Here is a 21,762-nt window from a genome sequence, read left to right on the forward strand (position 1 = left end):
GGGAAATGGAGGCAATGTAATTCAATGATGTGTTCACAACACAGAGTGGGAGTCCATCTCAGAGTTGAGATTAGAATTCTGGAGTCCCTGAAGCTAGTCCTGTGCTCTGACATTGCCAACTCAGAAATTGCTGGATGAGAAAATCAGTATCGTTAGTTTATTTACAACATGCTCAGTCTTCCTTTGAGTTTCAAATCCATTCTGAAACTGTCATCTAGAGTACATGAGAGTTTATGGTACTAACCAGGGCCCAAGCATAATTTTTTCAGGCCCAGTACAAACTTGTAACATGGGCCCTCTCTCACACACATACCACAATCCCTCATCCCATACATACAATCTCATGAGCCATGAAATTGTTTTTCCTCATGGTAATGGGGGTTGCAGCCTGGGCCGGGCCCCCCAGGGCTTCTGGGACCTGGTGAAGTGTACCCTTCCCCTCCTGCCTCCCCCATGTGGGGACCCTGGTATTAACAAGTAAGCAGTGTATTCTATTCTCAGAGATGCAGCTTTTATTTTCTTAAGATGACATGGTTGTATTAAAACCATTGAACTGACATGCTGTGATCACCATTAAAAACATCATGAGGCCAGAGCCTCAGCTAGTGTGAATCAGCATAGTGACTACAATTTTTCCTTAGATTCAGAGTAAGAAAGAATAATAATCAACTGTTAGGAAATCCTGACTTTTTAATGGTGACCACTCTGTCCATCATTGCAGACTTTTCAGATGGGTCCATACTGTGGCATTCAGCCCCTCTAGCTCTGAAAAATAAAGAGTGGGACTCACTTACTTTCCAGTCCCTATTTACCGTTTAGCCATCCCTCCATTCCCCCCCGCGAAAAAAAAATATTGTAAGTTCCCTTCGCAATCAAAAGTTCCCTGTGGTTTCTAAGCAAGTTTAGCAGAAACATGAAAAAAACATTTCATACTGCATAACTCAAAATGAAATTTGAAAAACCTCATATGCAGCTACAAAAAACAGCTGGATTTGAGAAGCATTTTAGGAATATTTTAAAGACGATCAAATAGGAAAACATACCATTTTCAAAGTAAAATCTGTGAAAGTCCATTCCTTCCACCAGATTCCCCAAAGCTTCAGGTTCAAAAGATGTAAGGCCTGGATCACAGATCTTTCTGTGGAAGAGAAAATTAAAAAGTAATGAAAAATGTATAGTCATTTTCAGATGCAGCATAGGATTGCTTTCTTCTCAATGTCTTTAAAATCAAAGGAATCCTCAAAATTGGGATTTTCTATCCCTAATACATACAATTCGCAGCATGAGGGAATTCAGAATTCAGTGATGATTACAATAAGAGTTGAGGGAAAATTGGAGGATCTTTATATCAGAGGCAACTATGGAGCAGAAAGTTTAACAGTGAAAGAGGGACTATGTATGAGGATGTCTGAGGAAAGATTTCAGAAGTCAGAAGGGCAGGAATGGAAGAATGAGAGCTATACACAGTCACGTGGAAAAGAAAGCTTGAAGAAATACAGTCTACCAGTTAGAATATTAAGGTCCAGAATAGAGAGGTTACTCACTGCGTGCAGTAGCTGTAGTTCTTCGAGATGTGTGTCCTTCTGGGTGCTCCACTTTGGGTGTGCATGTGCCCCACGCACGCTTGAGAGATTTTCATTAGCAGTGTCGTCTGCCCCATGCATGTGCCCAAGACTTTATCAGGTTGCACGGACAAACGCCCTCAGTTCCTTCTCCATTGCTGAGCCTCAGAAGGAAACTCTGAAGTAGAGGTGAAGGAGGGCGGGTAGCGAAGCACCCACAGGGACACACATCTCGAAGAACTAGTTACTGCTCATGGTGATTAACCTCTCTTTCTTCTTCTTCAAGTAGTGTCCCTGTGGTTGCTCCACTTCAGATGACTCCCAAGCAGGATCCCCATAAAGAGGAGGAGCTTTGGAATCGAGTCCAGCAGAGGAGAGAACTGCATTGCCAACTGCCGCATCAGAGCTAGAGACATCAAGTAAAGCGTAGTGCCTGGAGAAGGCATGTACCGAAGACCATGTAGCAACTCTACAGATCTCAGATACTGGGACATTTTTAAGTAGAGCTAGGGATGAAGCTTGTAACTTCATCAAGCAGGGGTTGAAATGCTGGCAGCACTGCAACAAGCTATAATACACTGAAATCTATTTAGATAGTCGGGTAAAAAAAGTAGAACTTTTAAATCTGTCTGTAAACAAAACGAACAGTTTAGGAGATCTACAAAATGATTTAGTCCTATCTAGACAGAAGGCTAATGCCCTCCTGACGTTGAGTGAGGAAGGTGGTCTCCAGGTTGGAATTGTGGTTTTGGAAAGAAAACTGGTAGGTAAATGATCTGATTCCAGTGAAACTCAAAAGATACTTTAGGAAGAAATCTGGGATGTAGACATAAGGAAACTCTGTCCTTGTACAATAGTGTGAAAAGAGGGTCTGCCATTATGGCCCTAATCTCTCTGAATCTGTGGCAGATGAAATAGCCAGTAAGAAGGATGTTTTCATAAACAAATACAGTAAGGAGCAGGTCAACACTGGTTCAAAAGGAGATTTCATTAGATTTTTAAGAACCAAACTAAGGTCCCAAACTGGGGTGGGGACTTTCACCGGTGGGAAGAGAGATATTACTCAGACCTTTCATGAACCTTATTGTTGCAGGTTGAGCAAACAGCTAGAACTCTGCAATAGCAGTATGAAAAGCTGATAAAACACCCAAATGAATCTTGAGAGAACTAAATGATACTCAGTGTGGGGGCAGCATTCTGGAATTCACACCAATGCCTAATCTTCTCCACTTCTGAAGGTAAGTATTACTAGACTCTTTCCTACTATTTAATAATATCTGTTGTATCTTCTCAGAGCCGTGTTTACTCTTAGAGCTGTGGAACTTTCCCACCTCACTGGTACTGGAGGAAGCCTGTCATTTCAACAGTGCCAAGCCCTGAGGATGAAGTCTCTGCAGCCCTTTACCTGGTTGGAGAGTGAGGTCTCTTTGAGGTTCCTTAAGAGGAGAATTTAGAGCTCCTCTTAGGATATTCAGAGGAGAAATCTGAGGCTTTCCCCCTTCAAAGAGAATGTTGCTCTGAGATTGAAGGGGTACCAGACACCCCCAGGGATTGATGTCTAGGGGGTTCTTCTGACCCGATTCCGAAGTGGGTTGAAGGGAGCACTCCATCATTAACAGTTGCAGTTCTTCCAAGCCCTGGATTTGAAGGCTAAATGAAGTTACACTTCTGTGGGACGTGCAACTCTCCCAGGGAGCAAATGCTCTTAGAGTGTCCATCACTGACTGGGACAGCTTCTCTATACATGAGACAACATTTAAACCCTGATGAACCAGATATGTCCCTCAGAAGAAGGATTTCCCCAGGGGAAATAAAACGATCTTTCAATAGCCAGTAACTAACTAACTACTACTACTACCACCAATCTAGCTAACTACATTAAATAAACCAAGTAGAACAAACTCAGCAAACAGCCGAAGTGCACACAATGCGGACGTGCTGAGCTCTGTCTCAGATGGAGGCAGTTGAAAAGGAACTGAGGGCAGTTTGCTCGCACTCGGTGCAGGGCATGAGGATATCAGCAGCGCATGCGTGGGCCAAATGGACACAGCTAATGAAAATCTCTGATCAAAGGCACCTGGAGTATATATGCACCTGACATGGAGCACCCATGGGGACACTACTCAAAGAAGAACCACCCATTCCTGCCATGCTTGTTTTTCCTTTTAAGATTTTTCTCTCTTATGGTAGGTAGAGCTGGGTTCACAAATGCCAATTTATTCCCATGGCTCTTGTTTCCCCTGAATGATGGAAAACTTCTAATTGGAGTGTTTTCCCATAAGAATACTGTTTGCCATTGTAATGTCCGCTGTTTTGACAATTAAAACAACAACAAAGCAGCCTTCCAACTTTGAGATTTAAAGGAGACAGCATTCTATTTGTTTTATGATAACCCAAAACAAGTTTCCTTGTCCTCCACCCAGTTTGCCCTAATGCAGGGTATGCTTGTGCTCAAAGGCATATGATCTCATACAAATCAGCCTGTGAAGCAGAAATATGATATATGTGAAATTCTGTGATTCATCGATAAACATCGGAATTAACATTTCTGGCTGCCTGGATTTCTTAGGTGTCATTCCAACAGGGAATGTAAATTCTATACTGCATCACGCTGGAATGAAACACAACACATATAGAATAGTTCCAGAGGGGTAGCCGTGTTAGTCTGTATACAGCAAAAACAACGAGAGTTCTGTGGCACTTTAAAGACTAACAAATTTAATATTTGCAGGCATAAGCTTTCGAGAGACTTCAGCTCTCTTCTTCAGATGCAGTAATACAGAAAATAGGTAACACAGATGCCTCTTTATTTAGTTAGTGCATGGCAGGTGAAAGCACCGCAGATGGCAGGCTTGCCATGTACTAGCTCTCCATGTAAATGAACCATAAGTCCCAAGTAGCATTAATGTATTACAGTGCAACAGATGGAATTCTGGTAATAGTGAACCTCTGCTTATATTGAAATTTTTCTGTCAAAACAGATTTCCAATGTATTTTGATGTTGATTCTGAGATGGTAAATCATGAACACCCTCTCCTCCCTACCTACTGAAATAGATCACTGCATATGCTATGTAGTGGTTATGGGTCTGATTCACTATGATGCTATTCAATGTTTATCCTGGTATAACTCTACTGAAATCTGCTTTTATACCAGTGTGTGACTTGTGCAATACAGCAGTGAAGCAGGTCCTCTGTTTCCTCAAGGCCTACAAAAGCATGAACATTTCTATACATTTATCTTATCTAGCCTCTTGCAAAGTCAGTCAACTTACGTGTAAGCTTCAAAGTCCCCATTGTTGATAGCTTCAATCAGCTGCTCAGTAACTTTGATAATCTCCTGTTTACGAGCTAAAGAAAGGATACACAGACAAAACACAAGAAAAACATGAGATGGGGAAAAGAGTGAAAAGTGACAGCATAAAAGACTCTCAGAATAAATAACAAAGACAAGGACATTTAGATATTTCCCTGATCAGTATGACTGCCATTCATTCCAGGATTCCACTTCCTTTTCTAGTATCATAGCCAGAAGTGTTAAGTTACTCGCTTTACAATATATTGGCCTTAGTGTATTTCTGTATTCATAAGGAAAAAAACCACATCACGGATCATTTTCTACCTCATTTCTGATCCACTCTTTTCACTGAAGGACCTACCATTAAAAAACCAACAAACTCTTCACCTTTACAGAAGTGTAAAGGCAGCCAATTGTTATATTATGAGCAATACTGTAATGATTCACCTGCATCTGGAGCTTATTAACTGTGTAATCCTGATCTCAGAAATGTGTTTACAATGAATTTTACCCTGCTTAAAATTTGTTTTGGCCAAACACAGAAAGGCAGGATGCCAGCATTTCCTTAAATGGCACACTGCTTTTAACTGCAGAGATTTAACCATAAAAAGAATGTAAAAACAGCTATACAGCTCAGACCATTTGTCCATCTAGCCCAGTATCCTGTCTCTGACAGTGGCCAGTGCCAGATGCTTCAGAAGGAATGAACAGAGAAGGGCAATTTCTAGTCTCCATCCTTAGTTGTCTAGTCCCAGCTTCTGGCAATTGGAGGTTTATGGACACCCAAACATGGGATTGTGTCCCTGACCATCTTGGCTAATAGCCATCGATGAACCTATCCTCCATGAACTTACCTAATTCTTTTTTTAACCCATTTTTACTTTTGGCCTTTACAACATCCCATAGCAATGAGTTCCACGGGTTGTTCATTGTGTGAAGAAGCACTTCCTGTTTGTTTTAAACCTGCTGCCTATCAATTTCATCAGCTGACCCCTACTTCTTGTGTTATATAAATACCACCTCCCTATTCACTTGCTCCATACCATTCATGATTTTATAGACTATCATGTCACCAAGGGAAAGTCATGCCTGACCAACCTGATTGCTTTCTATGATGAGGTGACTGGCTCTGTGGATGTAGGGAAGGCGGTAGATGTGATATACCTTGACTTTAGCAAAGCTTTTGATACGGTCTCTCACAGTATTCTTATCAGCAAGTTAAAGAAGTCTGGGTTGGATGAATGGACTATAAAATGGATAGAGAACTGGCTAGAGCATAGGGCTCAAGGAGTAGTGATCAATGGCTCCATGTCTAGCTGGCAACCAGTCACAAGCGGAGTGCCCCAGGTGTCGGTCCTGGGGCCGGTTTTGTTCAACATCTTCATTAATGATCTGGAAGATGGGGTAGATTGCACCCTCAGCAAGTTTGCGGACGACACTAAGCTGGGGGGAGGGGTAGATACCCTGGAAGGTAGGGATAGGATACAGAAGGACCTAAACAAACTGGAGGATTGGGCCAAAAGAAATCTAATGAGGTTCAACAAAGAAAAGTGCAGAGTCCTCTGCTTAGGAAGAAAGAATCCCATGCACAGCTATAGACTGGGGACCGACGAGCTAGGCAGCAGTTCTGCAGAAAAGGACCTGGGGGTAACAGTGGATAAAAAGCTGGATATGAGTCAGCAGTGTGCCCTGGTTGTCAAGAAGGCTAATAGCATATTGGGCTGCATTAGGAGGAGCATTGCCAGCAGATGGAGGGAAGTGATTATTCCCCTCTATTCGGCATTGGTAAGGCCGCATTTAGAGTATTGTGTCCAGTTTTGGGCCCCCCACTACAAAAAGGATGTAGACAAGATGGAGAGAGTACAGCGGAGGGCAACAAAAATGATTAGGGGGCTGGAGCACAGGACTTATGAGGAGAGGCTGAGGGAACTAGGCTTGTTTAGTCTGCAGAAGAGAAGAATGAGGGGGGATTTGATAGCAGCCTTTAACTACCTGAAAGGGGGTTCCAGGGAGGATGGGGCTAGGCTGTTCTCGGTGGTGGCAGATGACAGAACAAGGAGCAACGGTCTCAAGTTGCAGTTGGGGAGATCTAGGTTGGACATTAGGAAAAAGTTTTTCACTAGGAGGGTGGTGAAGCACTGGAATGGGTTACCTAGGGAGGTGGTGGAATCTCCATCTTTAGAGGTTTTTAAGCTGAGGCTTGACAAAGCCCTGGCTGGGATGATATAGCTGATGTTAGTCCTGCTTTGAGCAAGGGGTTGGACTAGATGACCTCTGAGGTCCCTTCCAACTCTAATATTCTATGATTCTATGCCCTCCCTTAGTCATCTCTTTGCAAAGCTTGAACAGTTCCTGTCTTTTTATTCACTCCTTATACGGAAGCTATACTGTACCTCTAATCATTTGTGTTGCCCTTCTCTGCATGTTTTTCAATTCTAATATATCTTCTTCTTCTTTTTTTTTTTAAATGGGGTGACCAGAACGGCACACAGTATTGAAGGTGTGGGCATACCATTTATTTATATAGTGGCATTATATTTTCTGTTTTTATTATCTCTCTCTTTCCTAATAGTTCCTAACATTTTTTGACTGCCTCTGCACACTGAGCTGATATTTTCAGAGAACAATCCAGATCTTTTTCTTGAGTGGTAACAGCTAACTTAGATCCCATCATTTTGTATGTATAGTTGAAATTATTTTCCAGTGTGCATTACTTTTTCACTTATCAACACTGAATTGTATCTGCCATTTTGTGGCCCAGTTTAGTGAGATCTCTTTGTAACTCTTCACAGTCAACTTTGGACATATCTTAAGTAATTTTATATAATCTACAACCACTCCTGAAATAAGCCCAAGCCAATATGGAAGAGAAATTTAGGTCCTGATAACCAGATCCTCTTCTGCAGAGCCCGACTGATTACAGTAGGCTCTGTATAAGTTCAAGGGTCCACCCACACAGAACTAATTGCAGCAATGAGTGCTTCAGTTATAAGCTCTTTGGCACAGTGACTATGTCTATCATCATGTTTGTATAGCTTCTAGCACAACAGAGTTACAACACATATTGACAGGGCCTTTTGGTGCTAAACAAATATTAAAATAATAATACATGCTTTATAAAAGACCAGTACTTAAAAATCTGTGTGTGTGTGTGTGCACATTTTCTATTAGCAATATTGGATTTTAGTCAATATTTACAGATCCATGTATTTTAAAGACAAAAGTATGTGAAAAAAATTTCTTCTACATTTACCTGTATTATGGCTAACACAGCCACATGTATACAAAACTACATCATGAAGGAATTTCACATCTTTACCAGTTCTCATCTGGTAGCACAGATAAACTACCTTGCACTTCCTTTTTATTATTATTAATTTAGTGTCCAAGAGTGTGTGAGATGCCTCAAAATCCCTGTCCCAAAGATCCCTGTCCCAAAGAGCTTATAAACACATTTTACACATGATGCAACAAAGGGAACCAAAACCAAAGGGAAAAGTTGAGGGAAGGAGGACACAGGAAGCCCCAGTAAAACTAAATGGTGACTCAGCTAGCGGGGCTAGTGGGTAGCATGGTGGGATAAGGAAGATTTTTTAAAATAAAGAGAAGTTTCAATTGGCTGATTTCTTGCAGGTATTGTGGATGATTTGTATGAGGCGTGTGACCAGCATTGGCAGGGTGCTCCACATAAAGATAATGATGTAGAAGAAGGTATAGAGATAGTTGTGTGAGAAGCAGAGAAATGGGCACCACAGCTGGCATTATCAGCAGAGCAAAGAGGGTGGTGGGACGGTGAGATAAGAGAAAAGAGGGGCTGAATGGGGAAGAGTCTAGAAACTGAAGCACAAGATGTCTAAACTCGATGTGATGAAGAAAGGGCAGTGAGTGGAGGGATTCAAAATGAGGGAGGATGACATGATAAGATAAGAAGGGAAGAAAGATGATGCTACTTATAATCAGAAATCTTGCATGCATGCGTGTAAAAGTAATTGAACTAAAGGTTCAATTAAACAAACCATATGATAACACAATACATTAAGAGATGTACATAATTACAAATGATTAAATTAGGCAATAGAAAACAATATAGTTGTTTGGTTGTTTGATAATCACTTGATTCAGCATAATTGTTGGATCACTGTAAATAATGCCAAAATCTAAAAAGGTATAATATTTTCCAGACAATTTACACTAAACCCCATGGACAGATTATAATTTATACTCAGCTAGTTGGTGATAATTTTGTGTATGTTGATATTATATTATTCTCTGTTTCACGGTTAATTAATATGACATTTGATTTCCCAGTTTACCATAACATGCCCATAGTTAAATACGTCATGTATATTGCAAATTGAATGGTGAACATCTAAATATACTCTATATCACAATATACCACTAAGTGAGCCCAAGGAGTCTGCAGGAGATGGTTTTTCAAGTGGAGTACTGTCAATTACATGTTTTAGCATAATTCACTTTGGCAACAGTTGACTCATTATCATCTATCTGAGGCTTCAGTGGTATAAACTAGAGCTGTGCAAAGGAGAGAAGATCCATTTCACAAAAGATTTTCAGATTTTGAAAACTGGCTTCATTCTGAGTAGTAATGTGTCACAGGTTGGATGGGGCCCTTTAAGAGGGAACTGGTATGACTCACCGGTGCCTCATTAATAGCCTCACAACGGGGACTGATAGAGCACAGCTGGTCTTTATAATGAGCCAGAGAAGAACAGGAAATAGGAAGACGAAGCTGTGGTAGAAGCTGCAGTTAGCAGGAGGGAAGGGTTTGGGCCCAGAAGCCCAAGCCAGAAGGCTGGGGGGCAGGGGCGGAATGGGTGGGGATTGCTTGCTTGCTGGCCTTTCAAAGCTGGAGAATAGCTAGCACTGGAAGAGTGATGAACTCTCTCCTGGGGAAGAAAGGATTCCAGGTATGAAGACCAGGGAGTTCCTTGCTGGGAAAAGCAGGGAAGGGCTCTAGCTAGACAGGATGGCGTGGCAAAATAGTGAGTTGGACTGAGGATCCTGGGGTCTGGCAGAAGATGCCAGAGATAAACTTTTCAGACTTTGAGGAATGTTTGAATTGTTTGGTAATAAACTCAGCCCCCAAGAAGGACTATTATTAGGCACAAGAGAGTCTCTAGTGTACTTAAATGATTTATGAAGCCCTGAGCAGAAGGGAAAATTGAGGCAGAATGCCACAGATCTACCATGGACCATGAGTGGCCACTTGGGAGGCAGTCAACCCTATTACAAAATGAAACCAGAAAACGAGAACATTCTCTGTGAAGAAACACATTTTTTTTTTTTAAATGTTTTTTCCAAAATGAAAAAATTGAAACATTTTGTTCCAAAAATGTCAAAACATTCCCACCCTCCTGCTTCTTCATGTATGGAAAAAAACTCAGATTCTCATGCCTACTCTGGTTAAACTGACCCAATTTTGTGAAGCATTTTGATTTCAATGGAACTGCACATTCTGATGAAATATGGTTCAGTTGAAGTTTCTATGACCGGCTCTAGTATGAACATTTGGTAAAATGATGCATCAGTTGATCTGTCCTCTGAGCATAAAACATGTCAACCAGGAAACTCCACAGGCCAGCAAATGAGATTAAGGAAATATTGTTGGCTCAAACTGCACAACTGCTTTATGTATTCCAGTACTAGTGTCGATCCTTCTAGTGCTCTTTGCACTTATGGAAAGACTTTTCAGTGCACATTGGGGATTGTCAGGAAGAGGAAGATTTGTCTTCTAACTCTTTTTTCATCAAATTTCTATGAACCAGCAAATATTACTGTAACTTACTGTCAGAAATCCAATATGTTATATATACACACTGTCATCCTCTCCTATTGGTTACACACATATAATTGTACATATACAAAACAAGCTAGATTTATTCGTATTCAGTGAACTTATTGAAATGCAATGTCTACTGGCTCTCAATCAATGTGCCCTAAGACAGAAGTGCAATGTAGTCCACAGTAGCAACATTTGTTCCAGCAGTGCTTCTTCATGTATGGAAAAAAACTCAGATTCTCCTGCCTTACTTATCCGAAAGCTGGAATGAACATTATAAGAAAATAACAGCTAAGAACAAATATAAGCAACATGAAATGTTTAGTAATTAAAGTAAAATACAAGAAAAAAATCTCCACAGCTCATGGAATTCTACACAAACTGTATATAGTACTTTTTGAAACATCATACACACTACCTTTTTTGGTGGGGAAGGAGGGAATTACAGAGATACAAAAGCTGGTTCGATGTATTCACAGATAAATGTTTTAAACGGTTTATAAGCAGAATCCAGGGAAGGCAGAAGCAGAGTTTGGGAAGCAGGCAGAAATGCGAGGGGCAGGAGTCTGGAAGAAGGCTTAGGATCAAGTAGAGGGAATAAGGCTATTGGGAGGGACATGGACTGGGTGGAGATACAGGAAATATGTCATGAAGCTGTGCTTCACCTCACAGTTGTGGGAGGCAGGAGATCTGATAGGCATGGAGAAGGAGATGAAGTGACACAGAAGACTGAATGAGGTATCAGTGAGAGTACAGTGAGCTAGGCGATGTGGATATTGGTTGAAGCATGGCTCTACTCTTGCAGACATTATGAGTCAACCTGATTTTAAATTTTGGCACTTGTTAAAAAGTCAGGGAAATTCCCAAATAAAATTTCATTAAAAAAATAAGGTTGTATTTCAGTGGAGTCTACCTAACGTGCACTCCCTGACCCTCCAATTTTTTTTTACATTAAAATACACGATAAAACCAATAGTAAAAAGCCTGCAAATGAACAGGGAAGGCATTAAGACAGCTAATAAATTCCCCTCTGCCATATAATTCTTCATCATTCTATCACCATACTCAGTTTATGCTCCCTACACAACTAACTTAATTCTCTTGTTTTGTTTTTTAATGAAAATATGCTATTTGATGTACACTGGTGATTTTATACCAGTATATTTTTTGGTAAATGTGCAGTAAAGATTTCAGAAAGAGTACAAGTTCTAGGTACATTAAGTCATGTTGGAGTTTTATAAATTCTCTCCTAGTGCAATGTGCTGAAGGAGGAGGAGAATGTTTTTATGAACAGAACTAGAATAGATGAGCTCTTTGTTGTTATGAAGTGTGTTGATTATAAGGTGCTGTGGAGATATATAAGTGTACTGACTTTGCAAGGTTGTTTTTAAAATTATATTCACTGTATCGTGTAATGCCTAACATATGTAATTGACTTTTATTTTTTATAGAGATCAATATTATAGTATATACCAGTGCTACAGCTCATTGGAAAAAGATCCTTGGTATTGAAAATGGAATTTTATAACACCCCAGCAATTTGTTGTTTTCATTTTTGTATGTATTTTTATAAATTTTAGGGGGCAAACTGAAAGCTGGGTGGCATAAATCAGCTGAAACAAAAGGGAATGATGAAGGATTATATGGCATTGGGAAACTGGCTGGATCCCTCAACATCATATCCAGACTTCTTAAAGGGTGATTGTTTACAAGAAAATATAATTGAGGTTAAGGATTGAATGAGAGAATTTCCCATTCTTCTTGTACAAGAATGCACCAACGGGGAGTCCCATTCAGTGTTCCTTCCCAATTTAACAACCAAAGCACTTTGAAAAAACCATACCAATAAAATATGCCACTCCCTCTCCCAACCAAACTTATTCCTCTAAAGCAATGGCATTTTAGCTTACAGAAAGGTAAACATGGGTCTCAAAAAACAAGTTGGTCTTTACGTAAAAATAAAAGCATGGTCTGCCCCCGGAGAAAGGACAGGTTTAGAGTGGTCCATTTCATGCAGATTGAGCGTTAGTGCCCAGAGCCTAAACTGTGCAATTTAGCTGGTTATATTTAAAGAGAAACCAAAACTACCTGCTAAATATACATTATTTCTTTTTAACATATCAACATGAAATTCTGAGCATAAAAGCTCTGAAATCCTGTATTTAGGGTTTTTGGTTAACAAGTACAAAAAATTAGTATCTCAACTGACAAAAATATTGTAAAAAACTGGGGCAAATGCAAAATTAGCCATGAGATTTGTTAATGATAAAATTGGTAGAGATACTTTCTGGGAAGGCTGACTTAAAAATTCAAGTTCCTCATGTTATAAAATGCAGAGAAAAACACACATTCAGCTTTGAAACAAGGCACTGGATATCTATACCATAAAATTATATGCTCTGCAGGGAACAAAGAATTATTTAGCAAGGATGAATTAAAGTGTTGTTAAAATTTCTGAAGAAATATGAAAATACCTAAGTGTATTGTTACAAATCAACTGGAACTCTGTTATTTTGCAGAACATACTCATGAGGCATATATTAGTTTCTAAGTAAGACTTTTGACACAGTCCAAGATGACACTCATAAACAAACTAGGGAAATGTGGTCTAGATGAAATTACTGTAAGGTAGGGTACATAACTGGTTGAAAGACTATACTCAAAGAGTAATTATCAGTGGTTTACTGTTAAACGGGAAGGGATCCCAAAAGAGACATATCTCGTGGAATGCCATAGGAGTCATCCCTGGGTCCAGTAGTATTCAATAATTTCATTAATGATTGCATAATGGAGTGTATACTTACAAACTTTGTAGATGATTCCTATCTGGACCAGCTAAATAGTGCCTACGTTGGGGTTTGTGTGGATCCACCTCATCACAGGGGGTTGGATCCAGGGCTTCTCTCATCTCCTCTGCCACAGCAGATTAGGACAGCCAGCAAGCTACTCTAAAATGGGCAAGCTTCTGGGGAAAGAAGTCACCCTTTGCTAGGTGCCAGATTCTGGGGCATGGAGGTACCCTAGTCACCCTTTGCTAGGTGTAGTAGATCTACTGCAGCAGAGCTGTCCTGATAGACCCCATTTTGGGACATGTCCCCATCTCACTGAGAGAAAGATTAATGAGTATTCCTACACTCAGGCAGTGCCAGTTAGGCAAACATGCTCCACCGTGAGAAGGGGAGCTTAAAAAGGTGAGACTTGCCACAGAAAAAGGGGAACTTTGCCCAGGAGGAGAGACTACTAAGGACTGCTAGTGAGACAGTAACAAGGGAGCCCAGCCTGAGGCAGTGGCTAGCCTTTCTGCCCTTCCCCCCTTGTTTGAGGACAGACTCACACTCTAAGCTTGATATGGGTGAGAGGCCATGGAGGGCTACTCCCAGCCAGCGACCTGTGGTGGGACGAGGAGTGCCACAAGGGACTAGAAGTAATTGGACTCAAGAAGAAACCTGGGAGTATGTTGAACTCTCACAAGGAGCAGAGAGATTGCCCAAAAGTGAGGGCTCCTGTACGGGAACTGGGGCAAGAGACTCAGAGAGACTATGGCCAAGCCCAGGCTGAGGGTTGGACAACTACAGACCCATGATCTGGCTTCAATATATAATCTACACAGTATATAATAAAGGCATGGTGTGTTTGGGACTGTGGTAACAGTATTTCATACAAACGTGACCTTTATTTTGGCATGTGGCAGGTATATGATGATTATGAAGACATTTCTAACAAAAATATATTGAAGGCAAGCTAAAATGGAAATCTAATACAAAGGAATGAGGGAATATGTTACAATTTTGGCTGAAATTATTAAAGCATTTAGCATTATAATAGCATTAATCCCAGTACATGCATCAATTCTTGTGGATTTATTAAATTCTGGACACATTTTACAGGGATGTGTTTTCCATTTACTGAATGTTTGATGATCTACTGGTATACAAACTATGGAATGAGCATCTTGGAGAGCACTGTGCTTGCAACTTTCGGAACTAATAAAACCAGGTAATGCAGAAATAAATCAGGCCACACAAGTGAAACCTCACAAGAACATACAATTTTTGCATCAAACTAAGGAAACATGAAAAAATGTTTATGTTGCTCTATAGAAATAATCAATATTTTAGTATACTAATCACAACAAAAAGAAATGGGAGACAAAAATGTAAGAAAATTAAAGTATAAAAAATAGCTGCTGATATGTAAAAATGAAGACTCGTGTTAGTTTACCCACAAAGGGCTACGTGTTCAAACCGGTTAATGAGAAATGCATTAATAAGAATCCTGGTTAACTGGGGGAGCACAACACTGCTGATGCAATGGTTTAAAATTGTAGACAATGTGCCTTGTGCTGCAATAATAAATTAAAAATAAAAACTCTGTAAACATGCTCCCTCACAGATTAAAACACTTATTTATGTTTATTAATACTACAGGTGACTGACTGTATAATTACTGTGCTAGAACTGTTATTACACTGATTTCAACTGGGAGTCCTGTGGTTTTATTGTTCCTTGGCATACTCCTGTTAACATAAAGTACCTCTGGGAACAGTAATTATTATGAAGTCAAAAATGAAGGTCATCGTCATGCATTTTCTGTTCTTATACAACATAGCTGCTTATCAGTTATGTGCTGTGCAGAGGGATCTTGTTAATTCACATTAACGACTGGGAGATCTACTGCAGATTATCAAATTAGCAAGCAGACAAACAATCCCCAGCCCCATGTACAAAATTGGGGGTAATATATCCCACTCACTTGCCTCCAATATTGTTTACAAAGATAAAACTTTGAGAACAATTTATTCCACTGCTCTTTACAATAGACCTTGGGACATACTGTTCTATTCATTTTAAAGAAGAACACTCTTCATTGAAATCAGTGGGGAGTTCTGCTTAAAAGTGAATGGAACAATGTGGTCTACATTAATTTGTAATAAAAACTGGATCCCAACAAATAGCAATTTGAACAGTTAAAATATAGTTAATAGTACTTTTGTACAGTGCACTGTAGCGTGCTGGAACAAAACATTACAATTTTTGAAAACACAAAGGAAGTTGGAGGCAAGAAAGATAACATTCTTGTATCAGTCACTAAAAAAAAAAAATCTATAGATGAGCTCATCAGATATCATTCAATTGTGCAGCACGTATTACTGTCATGGAAGAAGAGAGAGGAATAGTCAAGGGCTACAAAACATTTTCAGGGACTAACTGTTCAAACTTTTAAATTAATTCGCTCTGGCTGTTTTATACCTCTTTTATGGTTACTTCCTACAAATAGTATAGAAATCTAGTTTACAAGAAAGAAAAAAAAAGTGAACATTTCACTCAGTGTCAATTATTGCTCAGCTGTATAAGAAACACATTAGCAAAATATAGTACTAAAGCCCTGATTCAGCAAAGCACTTGAGCACATGCTTACCTTTAAACACATGTTTAAGTAGTGTGTGTAGGGTGTGTAAGTGGTTTTCTGGATCAAAGCCCAAGGACCTGATTCAAAGCCCAAAGAAATCAATGGAAAGATTTCCATTATTTTCAATGGTATTTGTATCAGGCTCTGAAAGAATCTTTTATTAAATTCTTTACGTATAGAACCTTAAATTGATCAATGATTCAAGTCCTTTACCACAAATTGTAAAAAATGTTGTAGTTAAAAATGCAGAATTTATTTTTAAAAAGCCAGCTTAAAAAAAGTTTATACTGTAGCCTGAAACATTCTAAAATTTGTTTTGATTTACTTTATATGCCCAATCTAACACTTATGTTATCATTTTAAGAGTAATATTCTTTTCCAGTGTCTTCTCTTCCTAATGATGCACTCTGATTCATCATCTTATGAATTTGCTGGTTTCTGAGACTGCTGATTCTTTTCAACCTTCCCCACCATTCTACAGGGAAAAAAAATCTGCAAGTTTCATTGCTTGTCTAATGAAAACCCAAATGTATCATGCCATAGTAGACATCTGAAAAAGTTATGCCAGTAAATTATCTTTCCATTAAATAATGACATACATGATCCAATACAATGAATGCATTCCCTACGTTTACCTCTGCTATCATATTATGCTAAACTATTTGTCGTATTCAGCAAATGGAACATCACTTTGTACATGTTACTGTAGACACTTCAGAGGAGTCCAACTGCTAACACTTACCACACAATTAAGTTAATATCACTTACGTGGCAACAGGTGTGGGTTGTTTTTTGTTTTTTTTAATGGTAATGACTCTATAGTCTCAAAGAGAAATATATAATGGTGAATGGCAGCTATCGTGACTTAACACTAAGTTTGTGCTGAGATTTCTTAATGTGTTATATTAATCACAAACCTGGCTTGCTGTCTCAAGAAATAATGTTTAAATGCATTAACAACATCAAAGCATCTTGTGGTAACTGAGACATTGATGTGCTTTGTCTTAGTATACATTTTTTATTTTAATTGTACTCCCCCTTATAACTCTCTCAATTCGCTCTGAACTGTCTATTTGCTCTCAGTTTTATAATAGAATAAATGATAATACTCTTCACTTCCATTATCCCTGCCTTTTAAATATTTCAAAATGCTTTAAAAACAACAATGAAACGAAATGTAATTAACCCCCCACCAATATGCCTATGACATGAGATGTTTGCACCATTTTTACAGATGGGAAAACTGAAGCATGAAGAGATTAAATCTCAAAAGTGACACAAGCGAAGCCAAGGACAGAAGCCAGAACTTTTAATTTCCAACACCATGCTTTAGCCAGAGGTCAATCCTCCATTTTCTGGTTTTCTCACCATTCAGAAATGCATCCCTCTCCCCAGGTCTTGTATGTAACTGTAGAAGAGATTCTATCCAGTTTTACCATACGTGAATTCTCTAGCATGCTTCGTATTAATTAGATAGAAACTACAAATTAATAGAAACCCACACTATTATCCTTATCTGTAAGCATGGGCTGATCCACACAATAGACTACACTGTTCTAGCCTACCTGTTACTGTATTATCACTGTCAGTTTATTGGGATGAAATCGTGACCCCACTGAAATCAAAGGCAAAACTTCCATTGATTTCAATGGGGCCATGATTTTGCCCCAGAAGCTTACATGATCCTGTGATAACTCACAAGCTTTTTTCATGTTCCAGCAAATCTGGGATGCAAATTCCTGCCACTTATGCAAGGTCATCATGCTTTTCAATTTTTCACCAGTGTACTGTATTACTCTACTGAGTCCACAGTTCATCAATGGATTAGTTACCACAGTATTTTCTATATCTAAATAAGATGAGGGAGAAGATTGTTTCACACCATCCGCCTCCAATTAATTCATAATAGCTAGTGTTGTGTCTGTGAGTAACCTTTTCTGCAGACACAGCATAACAACATCATATTAACTCTGGAGGATTGCCTCCTTAGAGCACCTACAAAATTGAGTTTGTTTGCCCCACAAACACAGTAAGTGAGATATTCTGAGAAGCAACACCAACATGACTATAAGAGGCACTATTGGCCACATTTATCCTTCATTTACCCCTCTGCATCTTCATGGGGCTTACTGGGGGGCTATCTGACGGCAGAAGTCATACCTATAGCATAACAAAAACTAAAATCAGGAAGAAATATATGACGAAAGTGTACACTGAATACTACATCTCTGTTTCTAAAACCAGCATATTCCATCAGAATGTCAGCTTCCCCTCCCCATCCCCCAAGTTTTAATGTTACTTATAACTTCAGTGTAGCTGAATACTAAAAACTGATATGAGAAGCAAATATGGAAATCACATGAGTAAAAGCAATCAGTGGTATATTATGTAAATCATATAAAGTAATAAACATATATTTTTTTAAAGTGACAATTTCTGATGTATTAGGTGCTGTTCTCCTGTTTAATAAATGGAGTTAGGAGGAGGAAATCAGGAATAAGTTTGGATCTTGAAGGAATTATTTGCTCATTTCTGTAATGGAAATGACTAAATGTGATGTATTAACGTCTGCAGAGTTGATTCAAAGAACCAAACAAAATAAATTGTTTTAACTTGCTGCACTTCCCTTCTATCTCCTTGATATTTAAAGGAAAAAGAGGGAAAAAAATTTAAAACATCTTTTAAATTCCTGTATGAGTGAACAGCAAAAATAAAGTTTTTATAATTATATTACATTATGATATTTAAAAGAGTATAGTATTTTTATTTTGGAACCATACAAACAGAACAAAATGCAAAGAATTAAGAACTGATCACATCAATAAACAACATAATTCCTTGTTTATAGAAAACAAAGCTGTCTACTAAATGACAGTAGCACTTTGGATTCATATAGCATCTTTACTCAGAGGACTTCAATTGATTTACAATTATGGGTATGTTTTTTACTGCCATTTTAAAGAACAGAAAACTGAAGCACAGAGAGATTAAATGGTTTGCCCATGGTCATACAGTGAATCAATATCAGGAATGGAACCAAGGTCTCCTGATCTCCAGACCTCTCCTTTAATCACCAGTCCATGGTGCCTGGCACAATATTGATGTGGGATATATGGAAGGATTGGGATTGGATAGTTGTCTCTGGTAAGTCCGTCTGGTCTAAAGTATGGGAGAGAAAGAACACCAAAGGGGTACTGCATGCAATATCTTCTTTAATGTCTTATTCAAACCTTAGAAGAAAATGTCAGGTTCACTTCAGATAGACAATATCTATGCCAATAGTAAAAGCTATGTATCCTGGCAATTGCTTGGGAAGCGACAGGGACTGAAACAGGTAGCTTTAACTTACATGCTGAGACACAGCTCATTTTAAACGTCACATGAACTAATTTTAACTTCATGATCCACATGATGTACCTTAAAATCAATCAAGTGGAGATGTATAGCACTGCTGTTTAGTATGGTGTCACTTTTTTGAAGCATAGCTGATCCGCCACACCAACCAAATGTTAAAAATGACATGATCTACTATACAAAGGAAAGAGCCTAATTCACCACTGCATTACTTCAGTTTGACACTATTGTAACTTAAATGGAGTTACATTTCCAAAAAACTGGATGAATGCAGAGCTGAGCTTTGGTCCTTAAGTTTTTAAAAATGAATTCCCTGGTATAGACTGATGATTCGGAGCAGGAACTCATTGAAATAGAGCATGTGTGTTTGCATTTGCCCTTATTTTAATTCAAGATTGGGTGCTGAGAAATGACCATATATGACATATACTGTAAACGGAACATTAGCCTAATCTTCACCATATTATACTCTTTTATGTCTATACTTTTAGGCCACGTTTCAGAAGGGCAGATTATGTAGTATAATGGCCACCCTTAAAGACTTGCAACTGTTTTAGAAAATGCTTTTGATATCTTAATAACTTTACCCCCATAAATGTAGTATTTAAAACTTAGGACCTCTTGAATACACAACTCTGTAGAACCAGCATATGTTCCCCACAGAGATACAATAATTTACACAAAGTTCAGGGCTGGAGATTAACTACCAATCTGATATATTACCATGATGAATAACTGTGTGTTCAAGAATCATTGCCAAAACAGGGATTTTAACTAATACATTTTGTGTCTCATTTGTGAGCAATCAGATCAGTTATAGCAGGCTAACATTATGAAATTATTTTGCATACAGCAGATGGTTTTTTTAATAGCATTATGCTATTTCTTAGAGAAAACAATATCTGTAGTTTTATATATGCATTTTGAGAAGTTTTTGTGGGGGGGGGGGAGGGGGGGAGGAGGAAAAGAGGGGGGGAAGAGTGGTTAGGGAGCCCTAGTGCCATAATCTGTTTCTAGGTCGGATAAGCAAAAAAGTGCATAGGCTCCAGGAAAGTGAGCTATAATAACCTCAGCAAACATATAGATCTATGCACAGTATGGCCTTATTATTATTTTGCTCCATAGATACGCACAGTGGTTTACAATTAGATAAAACACAACTGCCTTGCTTCTTGGAGCTGCCTTTCAAGGAGCACAAATTATTCAATACTCTAAAAGGATGAAGACGCAAGATGTTGTTCATGCACCTATAAAATCAATAAGCGTCAAATATGGTTATGTCAAGCATCACTCCTTATTTTGTAAAAACTTCACTGAAATGACAAAAAACGAATACATAGAATATTATTGCATTTGAGTGCTATTTAAATTTTTCATGGTAGTTTGATGAAAAATGAACAGATTCAGAAAGAATAATAAGAATTTAAAATGCTTATTGGCATTTTTTCTTTGGATTGTCTCACTTCCCTTTGTATGCCTTTTGCAAGAAATCTTACACACTCCAGGACCTGTCCTTTGGCCACAGTGTTGCTTCTCATGTGCTAATTCTGTTTCCTAAAATGTAAGTTATGTATAGATGGTGTTTTTCTATAGTCAGGAACATTTTATAACTCTTTACACATAATGAAAAATAAGTGTATCAAAGCACACCAACCAAAATTTAATTTGGTAACAAATCATATGAACACTGTCATATGAGAGAGAGAGACACTCCCTCACCAAACACCCTTGTGGCCTAGGTCCAGGAGTTCAACAAACCTCTACAACTAAAGCCAAGGCAAATGCCTTAGTGACATTCATAAACATAACAATTAATTCATTTGAGGGGTTATTTCTCGGACGCTATTATTACATCCTGCCCTATGCTGTTCAAGTTGATTTGTACAGTTTTAAAAAGAAGAGCTGTACAGGATATATTGAAAGAAGTCAAGAACGAGCATTGCATCCATATAATCAGAAGCTCCCACCTAATTTATGTGAAGTAGTTCTGTTCCATACAATGACTGCTTCTCTGAATTCTGTCAGGCTTACCACTCAAAGCTTTTCATTGTACTCTTCAACATAGACATTTTACCCAGTAGAACTGGACTTCACCCAGCCTTCAAGGCAGACTTCAGGAATGTCTTTCTTGGAGCATTAATCTGCCGCACAGATGAATTCCTCTTTTCCAGAAATATTAATAGCTATTTACTACAGTAAATGATGCTGTTTTTACAGTTTGAAGCATTCATGGAAATTAACTAAGGAAGAAAACAATCAAATGCAACCCCCCTCCCCAAACCATAATAATCAACAGCAACAACAACAAATAACAACGGACATTCTAGGCCAGATCACAAA

The 21,762-nt window shown here is 38.7% G+C and overlaps 1 protein-coding gene across 16 annotated transcripts in view; it reads right to left on the reverse strand.

Moving 5' to 3' along the window:
- Nucleotides 1-21,762, reverse strand: part of CAMK2D (calcium/calmodulin dependent protein kinase II delta) — a 251,327-nt gene that overhangs the window by 17,049 nt on the left and 212,516 nt on the right. For 15 of the 16 annotated variants that reach the window (XM_067558664.1, XM_067558663.1, XM_067558659.1 and 12 more), the window contains 2 exons: nucleotides 4,837-4,912; nucleotides 1,044-1,138 (listed from right to left, as the gene is read on the reverse strand). In XM_067558664.1, the coding sequence (XP_067414765.1) occupies nucleotides 1,044-1,138; nucleotides 4,837-4,912 (171 nt within the window). Of the gene's footprint in view, nucleotides 1-501; nucleotides 766-1,043; nucleotides 1,139-4,836; nucleotides 4,913-21,762 lie in introns of those variants that run through there. The other variant, XM_067558667.1, reaches the window with a different exon arrangement.

Source organism: Emydura macquarii, unplaced genomic scaffold (assembly GCF_026122565.2).
Source record: "Emydura macquarii macquarii isolate MOO-44397 ecotype Brisbane River unplaced genomic scaffold, CSIRO-AGI_Emac_v2 contig_2171, whole genome shotgun sequence".
Classification (NCBI taxonomy): Eukaryota; Metazoa; Chordata; order Testudines; family Chelidae; genus Emydura; species Emydura macquarii.